Source organism: Thunnus maccoyii, chromosome 11 (genome assembly GCF_910596095.1).
Source record: "Thunnus maccoyii chromosome 11, fThuMac1.1, whole genome shotgun sequence".
In the NCBI taxonomy this organism is placed as follows: domain Eukaryota; kingdom Metazoa; phylum Chordata; class Actinopteri; order Scombriformes; family Scombridae; genus Thunnus; species Thunnus maccoyii.
The window spans coordinates 11,255,725-11,267,874 of record NC_056543.1 but is presented as its reverse complement, the minus strand read 5'-3'; the positions used below and the strand labels follow the sequence as shown (position 1 = coordinate 11,267,874).

The 12,150-nt window shown below is 38.2% G+C and overlaps 1 protein-coding gene across 1 annotated transcript in view; it reads right to left on the bottom strand.

Annotated features, from left to right (window-relative positions):
* Nucleotides 1-824: 824 nt before the first annotated feature.
* lrp1bb (low density lipoprotein receptor-related protein 1Bb) overlaps nt 825-12,150 on the bottom strand; it is a 281,139-nt gene continuing 269,813 nt past the window's right edge. Inside the window, exons 84-91 of the mRNA XM_042426612.1 lie at nt 11,484-11,645; nt 10,740-10,914; nt 10,274-10,378; nt 6,144-6,220; nt 5,281-5,371; nt 4,794-4,944; nt 3,014-3,088; nt 825-2,000 (exon numbers count right to left, since the gene is read on the bottom strand). Coding sequence (XP_042282546.1) covers nt 1,860-2,000; nt 3,014-3,088; nt 4,794-4,944; nt 5,281-5,371; nt 6,144-6,220; nt 10,274-10,378; nt 10,740-10,914; nt 11,484-11,645 — 977 coding nt within the window. The 3' untranslated portion in view covers nt 825-1,859. The remainder of the gene's footprint in view (nt 2,001-3,013; nt 3,089-4,793; nt 4,945-5,280; nt 5,372-6,143; nt 6,221-10,273; nt 10,379-10,739; nt 10,915-11,483; nt 11,646-12,150) is intronic.

Below are 12,150 nucleotides of genomic sequence, written 5' to 3'. Positions count from 1 at the left end.
AGTCAGTTACTGCAAAGAAACTATGAATATCCTTTCATCAATCTAAAAATCTTCAAGAATGTTTTGGAAAATTATTTTGGTTTTAAGTGTTTGTGTATTTTAAGCTAGAAAATGGGATAATCCATAAAAATATTAATATGATAATATAAAACAAGACATACTTGATTTTTTTTACTTTTTGGTCATTATTAACATTTTGGAACTGTCCCGTGTTATCACAGCAGATTTCTTAATGGTGTGTTACTAAAAAGCTTTACTGCAGAGGACAGTTAAGGAAGCTGGAAACTGTGGCATCTATTTGTACCATCGTCAAAATGTTGAGGGCTGGGTGCGTTGGCAGATCCAGCTGATAGCACAGACAGATGGAGAAAGGGCAGGAGTGCCTTCTCTGGTTGCCATGGTGACGGAAAAGGTGAAGTGTGTGGAGAGACAGCCATTGTAAGTAAAGTAAAAGGAGAGTGAATTATCATTCAGCAGGTGGCACTGATGCTGTGTCCCCACCACCAGATAATGAATGGTGCTGGCCTTCCTGCACACATAGGGAGGGCAATAATCCCCCATCAGCCACCTTCCTGTTCGCAGCAGGTAAAAGACCTCACACTGTTGATTGACTTGTCAGGTCAGTGGCTACGTGAACCACAGCACTATAAGAACTCTGCCAGTTTGATCACTGGTTGAATAGGTTGATAGTATAGCACATATAACACTACTTTTGTTAGGCCCACTGTATAATATTCTGTGGAGGATAAGGTGTGGTGTAATTTGCTGTGTCATTAGAAAGGGTCAGTCGAAGTGGAAATAAGCCCCCTTTATTCAATATCGATTTACATTTTATATAAAAATTACTTACATTTAATACATTTCTTCAAAATACAAGCAGCCAAACAACATACAAATCAAATACAAAATTATAAAATTTCTTATATTTATCATCTTCCTTTTCTGAAGTAACAGATGTGTTTTTATAATAACTCTTAATAACCTTTTTGTAGCTGTGGTAAATCTCTTCCTTGTCTACATCTTTAATCCATCTGTTGACATATGAGCTCTAGAAAAATATGGTATTCAGTATCTGTCTTTTCAGTGTACAGTACAGGATCTGGGAATCTGATCTGAGAACATTCAAGGTGGGCTTCAATCTCTTTCACCAAAAGATAAGTTCATATGGTATATTACTGTCGAAACAGGGTGGATGGAGCTTGAAATCCGTGGAAATGAAAACGACAGAAGACCTATGGAATTACATACTGTGTGAGAAAAGATAATGTTGATATTATGGCCTTTGCAGGAAATCCAGTCAGTAGATCCATTAGGTACAGAGGGGAAAAAAGACAAATCCTCAAAAATCTCAAGCTTCACTGCTCAGTTGTGTAGCTTTGTGGTCCGTACGTCACATGATGTGAAAAAAAAAGCCTTAGCAACAAACCACTTAACTCTTTACCATACTTACATTTGTTCAGAAAAATTGAGCCAAACCTGCCTTCCTTACCTTCACAAAACTATACAGTTTCCATTTTCCCCTTAAACTAGAAACAGATATGGGTACAAATTTGAGCACTGCATTTTATCTGTGCAGAAGTGTGGCTTATGGTGTTAATAAAATTTTTGCGAATCAGCAGCTTTACTTCAGTGTCATACAGTATACAGTATAGTGCTGTATAACTTATGTTTGACAAACATTAGAAAGCAAACAGTAAATGGAAAATAAAACTCTTCAGCAACACCAACAAGGACATAATGCTGATGCTAAACCAGTAAAACCTAAAAGCCTCATATAGGAAATAGAAAATTCTTGTTTCCTCCTTCATATTATACATTGTACACTGTGGTAAAAAAGAAGTACAAAGTGTAAAGTTAGGCTATGCGGCGGTTTCATGAATTGTCCCCTCTAGTTTCTTTGGGAGTAGCTCTCTCCTCTCGTCAATACTGATGACTGGCTTCCGACAGTTTTGCCCGTCCATATAGATCTTTGCATACACTGGGTTGGAGTAATTCATGGGCTGTATAGGAAGGAAAGAAGATGGAGGCAAGAAATAAAGGTAAACATTCATTTACATATTACTTATGGTACTATAGAACAGTGACAGTCTTAAAGCTGCATAAATAGTTTTTTTTGTTTTTTTGTTTTTTTTGGCCACTTGCAGGCAGCGGAACCAGCTGAGAATATGTTTTCCATCTTGCACAGTTGTTGTGACTAACATATTAGAAAACACTGCCTATGAATCCAGCAGACAAGAAGAACCATTGGCAGTAATTCAGAGCTGTGTTTTGGCCAATATTCACTCCCATTTTAGCTCTTTTTTGGTCTTTCGCTATTCCTGAGAAAAATATCTGGATCATTTTCCGCTAAATGCTCCAATATGTTCACCAGCTAGTTGCCAACTTGGTCTGTCTGCTGTTTGGTAGCTTACAGTCTGCCCATCAAAGAGCACTGAGTAGAGCTGAGGGAAACTAAAAAGTCAGGTGATAATTTCTGTGGGTTCATCATTACAAGCAACTTCCTGTTTCACATTACACAGAATCATTTGAGTTTATGGTGATATAAAAAATATTGACTAGTGCAGCTGTAAGGAAAGTCCACTGTGATTATCAACTTTTGACAAAGTGAGTAAAAACATCTGAGTTTTAGTCTTTCTAAAGCAGTGCAAAGACAGACACGAGACTCATGCATATTAATGAATTATTACTCAGCAAGCAATAGTACAGTAATAAACAGCAACATGCAGGAAGAAGGCAAGTTACACATAAAGCCATACACACACAGTCTTCTGTCAAGAAAATAATCTAAGTAGCAGCATGTTTCAGCACTCAACTTTGTCCTACATAATTTTGTGACTGTTGATATTAGCTTGATTCACTTTGGCCTGATTTATATTTGGTATAAGTAAACATATCATCTTCATCAAAATGGTTTCCAAATAACTGCAAAGTGCACACTGCTCGCCTACAGCCTATGAGGGAATGACTCTTATCCTTATCAGGCAAACATATATTAAGGTTTGAAAAAATTCACCTGTCCAGGGATTACCTCCTTGGGCACAGAATTAATGCCCAAGGTGCGAGGGTCACTGGATTTTACACACCAGCCCTGCAACAAAACAAGCACCTTCGCTGTTTATCATGCCACACATTAAATTTGCCAACACAGCTGTCAGCAAACAGTCTACTGGTTATCTACATGCACAAAACTTCATGAACCATCTAGCTGTAGGTTATATGACTGACATTCAACTAAAATAAAACTGCATGAAAAGAAAAGTAGGGAATTGTTGGGGACCTGGAGAGAATAGTGGAAGATAGAAGCTACTTTAGATTCAAGCCAGCATGCCTCTGTTGAAAATACAGCCAGATTGGACTGACAATAGCAGATGTCAAAGTTGTCAGGGCAAGAAGCAATAGCATTAGGCTTGAAGCTCTAGCAGGTGAGATAGATAACAGTCAGTGTCAGTGAATGTGGTATGATTCATTTGATATGTTGAGTGTAAATGTGAAGTTGAAGGCCATGAACAGAATAAATCACCAGTCAGATGAAAAGTCCCGTTGGTTCACAGCACCTGTACATTCCTGCACATTAGCCAGGTTTAACAAAACCTCTGCAAAACCAAATGTAATTTTAACTGATTCACCCCACTGCTAGATACCACATTTACCTAGTTATTGGAACAAATAACAGAACACAAAATTATCATATGAAACTGAGAAATAGTTTAGAATTTATGGTTGGTGTCCTTGTGCCTTAGGAATTAGGTACTTGTTAAACTGAATTCACATTTCTGGAAATACTGAAATTTATGTCACTGTGTGTGTAATGGAATATCTATATACAGTATAGTTCCAATTAGTGTGTTTCATTGATTTTTATTTCAGACATTTGACTAAAAATGACCTAATTTTCTTCCAAGAAAGTTCCTCATTTTAATGATATTCCTTTCATGTTATAACAAGCTATTTTTGACATATTATGACATTGTTTCACAATACTATCAGATACCAAGATATTCCGTTTTTTACAAGAAACCTTTCTTATTGTAATCATCAAACTTTCCTGTTATTATGGTAAAAGTAATAGATCAAAAATATAACACCATGTCACATGTCAATCATAAGCATGATTGAAATGTGACAAGGCGTTTGCATGTATTATGGCTTTGATCTGCTTACATATTGTTTTGTACACCTATACATAATTATTGAAGGTGGATTTGGTGTCAGAGTAGATGCCTCTGTACTAGTCCGTGCAGTGTTGCTACCAGCAATAATGGACATCTCCTACTCTCCCACCCGTTCTGACAGCATGAGCAATACGAACAAGGCTAGATGCGCATTCAGTTCATGCCCTCTCAACAGCATCAAAGCCCAGCATGCAGCCTCTGTCTAACAGCATTAAAGACCTGATTACCCTTCCTGAACACATACTGTACCTCTCTGACACTATATAGGTTATTTATGTTTCAACTTATGTAGCATACTTAGTGAAGTATCCAATGAGAAAGTCCACTCCTGGACTAGAGACAGAACACTGCTTAGGTTGTTGCATTTCTCACAGGTATAGTTTTACATCTGGACCTTGCTATAAGATGAAAAGGCTCTTTAACAAGACAACGACTTTTCTTGTTATATCCAGGAACTAAGCAAATATATTTTTGTCACAGTGGCAGCTGCTGTAATGTTGAATTGCATAAACCAACCAAAGTACAAAGACAAAACCATTAACTTTGCTTTTCAGACAGAAGAAGAGCTTTTGTTTGCCATTATTGTGCTGGTTAGTTTAATATTGAGCTCAACAGGCCAACCTTATGAGGGTCCAGTGTGAAGTTGGGTCGCAGCAGGCTGCCTGCATCAGCATGGTTGTCATGGTCCACTTCATACATATTGTATGACGGGTTCCCAATCTCCACGTTTATTCCTCCGTTCGTCATGGGCTGCCTCTGGACACGTTTTCCCCTGAGGTGTGTGGAGCCAGCCATCATTAACATGACACACAACATGCAGGTCAACATGCTGTACAGCCCTGCAAGGCTCCGCACAACAAATCGCATCACTCTACTTGGCATACTTGGTGTGCATAACTTTGCTGGGCAGACCTAAAAGCTGAATTATAATCAGAGGCTCAGCGTAGAGGTTGCTGTTCTGCAGAAAGCAAAACACACTTTTCATTTATAAAGCACAGATAGCTATTGATCTTTAAAAGCTGAGTAGTGTTGGATCTCTCATCATCTGTTGCTGCTTAGAAGCCTGTTTTTATTCATACTTTCTTTCTTTCTTTCGTTCTTTACTTACCTTTGCCTCCGTCTGCAGATGTAAACACCTGCTACCACCATCACAATTAAGATGACCAGCAGGACCAGAGGTACAATGATAGCTATGCTCCCTAGGGGACAGACAGAGGAGTGATGATGTGGAGAGATAGGTTCAAAGGAGCAGAGATGGGTTCAGATAGTGCTATACTGTATTTAACTATGGCTGAGTATGGTTTCAAAACAGGCCAGTTTATTTTTTTTTAGGTTGACAAAACACTTGCTTAATTTACAGCAACAGCTGTCCAGTACATATGGGCTATACTGTAATATTTATGTAAATGCATAGCTTCTATGAAGACTTTTGAGCATAATTTTGAGCACCTCCAAACATCTTAGTTAGACAAACAGGTGTAGTAGAAGTCCCAAAGGTGACATGGTATGCAGCGCTGAGGATCAGAAATATAGAATTTGCATTTCTTTGTATATACATTGCTTTCAGTCAATAAAATGTTCATGTTTTACTTCAGCTGCAGTCCTCATAAGCACACCAGTCACATTACTGAAACTCTAATGGGACGGCAACTGTAGCTCCTCTAATTCAAATGAGATAAACCTGCTGCTTGAAGGCTTTTGTGTTCAAAAACTACAAACTGGCTAGATTGGATGGAGTTCAGTAATTCCTTAGTAAGGGTGCCAATCAGGACAGAGTCCAACTGTGGTGTATGAGTTGGAATAAATGCCTGTAACAATGTGTGGGTGTTTAGAAATGCAATAATTTTCAGATATACAGGTAATAATTCAACTTAAATAGAATGGAGATGCTGTAGAAATGACACATACAATTAATAACATGGAAAATTTTGAGATTTTATAATAAGGCCCATTGAAATTCCCAATTCTCACCTCCGCTGGTATTGTCTGATCTGCTGCTTTTAGGGGCAGGTCTCTCACACTGTGTTCCTGCCCAATTGGCTGAACATCTGGAGGTCAAAAGAGAGTATAAATAAACTAGCATTAGCATACGGCATACTTTTCTTAGCAGAAAAACACGGCTGAGAAAACAATGAACTATCGTATGACATGAGAGGGGCTTACATATACAACACATTATGATTCAATCTTGCTATGAAGTGCTTTGATCCTACACAAACAAAACACCACCTGGAGGGAGAACACTATGTATATACATTTTATGTCCATAAACAGTGAGTGAGAATTTACATGTTGAATATTCAATGTAAAATCAAATCAAAGGATGACAGCGGGACAACAAGTCGTCATCTCTTATGTGTTCCAATGGGATCCGATGGGCGTGATGTATGACCCTTGTTAGAGGAGGTGATATCTAATTTCACACGACTGACGCAGATGGGTCTGTAAAGCATGAGTGATCTGGTGGTGCGACTGGATGATGACAGAATGAAATTACTCTAAATTACATGCACTCTATGAATCAGAACACCAGGCTATCAAAAATAAGAATGCAGCCCCATGAATCACACCCCGAAGAACGAAATGTCACACCACAAATTTTAATAGAAAATTGATCTTGTGTGGGAAGCATGAACCATGAAAAGACTAATTCCTTAAATATTCTTTCAACCTGTGTTGGAGGAATTCATGATAATCACCAATTACTAATGAGATGTTCATCCTAGTAAGGTTACAGTACACATAGGTAATGATTGGTCAATAACGGACAACTTGCCATCATGCACAGGTTGCAAATGCACAGACTGATGCCCACATCACATAGACAATAGTTTCCCCCCTTGTTCCTGTGTGCTGGGTGAGGACTTCATGAGATGGGTGAATGGGTGGCAGTGAGGGGCAGCAAAGATAGAGTCATGCAGCAACTGATAATGTAACAAGTGCTACATTAGCTAATACCTGGTCCAAAACATTAGAAATATCATAATCCCACTGTGCCGAACTGCTAAAACGACTACTATTACTTCCAATAATGATCATTATTCAACTGTTCTTGAAGCTGCAACATTGAATTTGTTTACTCCATTAATTAGTGATTAAACTCTAAAGAGGTCGTAACATATTTTACATGACCAAGTCATTTTTTTGTCCAAGTCTCTATTATAAAAATAGATAACGTAGAGAAAAGAGGCTTCCTAGTTTAATAATGAAAACGTAATATATTATTAGTACTAATGAAAATTCAGTTACTAAATATAGTTAAATGAGAGAGTGAGAAAACATAATGTTGTCTCCTGTTCAGCTGAGTACAGCTGTGAACGTCTGCATTTACCGTGCTTGACAGCAACTTTACGAGCTTGCTGATTACAGTTAGTTAGCCATCCTGTTGTCCTTGTAGCCAGGGCGTGTGACAAAAGACATTTCACTCAAAATGGGAAGGCATATAGCAATCATTTATTAAGGACAGTAAGTAATCATCCCTGAATAACATAATGTTGAGCACTTACTACATGATAAGTTGCTACAAGGCGGCACTGTGACAAAGAGCTCATTTACTGGACTCAGGCTAAAATGGAGCCGGATGGAGTTGGGGTGGAGGTGTGGACAAAAGGGGGTGAGGGGCTCTGAATACAGCTGGAGAGGTGACCTACTTGCAGCGTGGTTTGTTAAGAGCTGTTAATGTGCACATCCCCTCATTCTGACAGAAGTAATCGCAGGGGTTGGCCAGCTCATCACAACGTTGGTTCTTGAACCCTGACGTGCAGCTGCAAAACATTGTGTTGGGAGTGATAAAAGGGCCCAGAGAATGTGTATTGTTGAACTTTTGGCTTCTTGATGAATGGAGACTGAAACACTAATCTCTTTCAACAGCTTCAGTTATAAAATGGAGTAAGTCAAATTAGCAAAATCCAAATATATGTTATGAACACAGAGCAACTCCACTGCTCACCAAGTTAGGGGAATATCTGCAAGAGAAAAATCTGTTACAGTGGTCTCATCTCTTAGATGTGTATTTCCTTGAGAAATAAGGTATGTATTAACAAAATACCAAAGATAGTTGTCATTTGATTGCCAAGAATATAAGCTAAATTTCCAAGGACTGGGGATGGAAAATAAGGTACAAAGCATCAAAATATATGTTTTGTAAAAAAAAAACAAAAAAAAAAACGTACATGTACATTGTGCATAGATCCTACCACATACACAGAAACTTGAACTCAGTCTTAGTGTAATGCTGACAGTCAACAGTCTTTTACTTGAAGTTATCCATAAGTATAATCACAAGTATTCAATGAAACAAAACAAAATATGTGCTCATATAATTGTTTTGTTTTGACAACCATTATTAAAATTGTTGTGAAACGTGTCTGTGTAGAGAAAGTCTGCAATTTTTCACATGGAGTCTAAGTCGAGGAATTTTTGGACCCAAAAGTTAGTGCAGCATGTCAACTTTGCAGCAAAATAAATGTAATTTCACTTCAAGAAGAATATATGAGCTGTCTAAACTGAGGTCCTTTGGATACGGTTTGCCATTCTAATAAATCACAGTTGGCCTGGAAAGAAATCGTATTCATTGTAAAAGACTACTCAAAGTGCTACCCATAGATTAATACCACCTGAGCTATACTCAAATGCAGTGCTGTGTTAAAAAATCTCCCATGGAGGAAATTGGAAATCCATTTCTGAAGCCAAAAAGTAAAAGTGTAAAATATTGTACTATAATAGTTGAAATGGAAAGATGTTCTTCAGGAATAGAACAACAGAAAAAAAACATTCTCTTGTTATTGTGCACACATTATCCACAGCCTGTTTCTCATCCACAGCATCACAGATGAGAAATACTTTAGATACCTCTGCATAAAATAATGTTTTGGTTTACTACAAAGTTATGTGTTTATTGATCTAACTAGCCAGCAGAGTTGTTGAAGTAGCTGAGGTTTCTGTAATGTGGAGAAAAAAGAAAAAAAAAACCTTGAGCTATTGTATAGTTGAAATGCTTTTCAAGAATACTAAGATAATGAGGTGAGTGAATGCGAGGGCTTGGATGTTTACCATAGCTATCTTTACTGCACTGCTGGTGCATTATGAAAATCTCTTCAATCTTTTTAGTGTTTTATACAAGAATCATCATTAAAATTGAAGCAGCTATAGCCAGCAAGTTTTTTGCTTTAACGAGGCTTGATGAAATATACATTTACTATATTTACTATAGTATTGAGATCAAACACTCTTGATACAGACATATTCATCATCACATGTAATCTCTGTTCTTTTCAGAAAATAATAAACCACATTATCAGGATCTGTTAACCTCAATTGAATAAGATGGGATCATTTGCATAGAAATTGATTCTATCCCCTTGAATTTGTGAGTGATGGCCACAAATTTCAATTTAATTACAGTGGACAATGGGCAGTTAAAAAAAATTGAGAGTTGGCTTTTGAAATGGATTTCCAATTTCCTCCTTGGGGAGATTTTTTTTTAACACAGCACTGCATGTGATTATAGCTCAGGTGGTATTAATCTACAGGCAGCGTTTTGAGTAGTCTTTCACAATGATTTCCCCATGTCTGCTAGTCAAGCTTTTGTCTGCTACAATTTTTTTTTACCATTGAGTTGCATGGCATGTTCAACCACTGACACATACCTCAGCAAACTTCTAAAACCTACTACTGAAGAGAGTCAGAGAGGCCTGACATCAGCTCTTAACTGCAAGGAGGAACAGTGTGATATGTTCAGAATGGCAAGCTTTGAAGGGGTTTAAACCATTTTTTTATGTGCGTAAAAACCTTAAGCCACAGTGAGGTGTCACATAGCATAAGATGGTGTACTGGCATCCAGCCCCCTGCTGTGTCATGGCCTCCAAATAGTGACATCAAACATCCTCTCAACTTAAGGATTTCTTTCCTGAGGAAGACATCTATCTTGTATTATTCTCCAAGCAGGGAAATGGTACCCCGTGATGGTTTTCAGTTCTGCTTGTAAAGCCAAGTTTTCTGGGACACAGAGCCAGCATTTAAATGGAAACAGTAGAAGTGAGAACAATAGTGCAGGACATTATTTTTCCCTTCTTTCCTTCACCCATTAAGCAGTGACTTACTGACAGAAAGGCAGGTTGGTGTCAGGGTCCAGGTGACAGGTGCCTCCATTGTAGCAATATCCGTCACACAGCTGACAGCTTGGTGCTATTCGGCCATTTGTGCAACTGGAGGGTGAAGAAATAACAGAAGCTAGTGGCAAGCAGAAAACTACACTTATACAAGAAGCAAAAATGACTGAGTGGTGGTTTTGTCAAACATATACATAATTCATATAAAATGAGGAGTTCAACTGGCCTCAATCAATGACATTACCAAAACTTAAAACTGCTATAGGATGTGTGGCCCAATAAATTTTTCAGATTTAATCAAATCAGTTAATCAAGCCAGCACCCTGTGGTTAAATCTATTGAGACCTGATTTGAGTAGAATTAATGTTTTTTCCATAAATGAAGAGGGCTATAGGCCTTCAGCATTATAGCAAGAGGGATGAGGGACAAGAATAGCGAGCAGATACCAAGTACTCACTTGCAAACCACATCTCCTGTCTCCTCATTAATGAGGCAGGGAGCACCATGGCACCGAAGACACTTGTCCACCTCGCACTTGTTTCCCTCAAACCTGGCAGGACACACACACTCCACATAGCCGCTACTGGATAACGTGCAGGCTTTGGAGTTCACACAGTAGTGATGACAGATGTCTGTTCCACATTCAGAGAGATAAAGAGAGAGGGGGTAATTTGTAATGAGAAACTGGGAACATGTTTTAAGCTAGTTTGATTGGAATTGTACAGGGCTTTAATGGGACTTAATTATCCACATCGAATGACATCTTAGCCACAGATGAAAACATAACACCCCTTGGGCAAGCAACAGTAGGAAAATATTAATGATGTGCAGTTGAAATTGTTTTCACACAACCCATCATTACAATGCATTGCAAAAGAAAATACATTATCATTTCAACACAGAAATACCCAAAGGTTGTTTGATGGTAGTATTTTGATTTTGTTTATCAGCAAATGTGGTGTTTGTGGAAAGAAAATACTTTAGGGGTTTGCTTTTGTTCCACACACACTATTTGTTTATGAACTTTGAAATGCTTAGTTCTATAGATTTTATGCAGCATAACTGAATGAAAATCAATGCTTCTTTGTTATGATTGTTTGCGGCTAGGCTGAAAGGCTAACGTCAAATAGATGAAGGCCAAGCACATAATAGAAATCATTTAATGTGTTTGCTGCTACCAAGTAGTAGGTGCAGGACTCACGATAAAGACAACGATCTCCAGTATATTCTGCCATACAGCGACACACTGGCTGGTTCCCCTGAGTGACGTCGCATGTTCCCCCATTTAAACAGTAGTTGTCGCAAATCCTCCTCTCACAGAATGGCCCTGAGAAACCAACAGGACACCGGCATGTAGGCTTACCTGGACAAAGGAAGAAAAGGAAAGATTAAGAGGGCATGAAAAAAATCAAACAATGCATTGATCCTACTAACAAGTACTGTCTATACAGCCAAAGTCTGATATAGCTTACTCCTCTGTGTCACAGAATTCTGTGGTTGTTAAAAAACTATTACAGTAAAACATATCCATGAGCCACACCATTGGACTGGGCGGTATGTCTCTTCATTACCATGATCACTGGCAATGTAGTTTATTTTGAGCCACCCATCGACCGTCCTGCTGCTGTAAGTTGTCACTAGTGTGTATTAATCCATGGCTGAAAATAGTCCCAACGAATATACTACTCACTCCTGCTTAAGTATGTTTGCTACAGTACATAACTATTTTAGGACTTTACTCAGCCTTTTTATGACTCATTTTTGAGTGAGACTTCCTTTTCTCAGGTTATATTTGCTTATATATGTATAAAATCTAGTGTTTCATAATCATAGTTTGAGATACCCACACTTTGCAATCTGTGGTCACC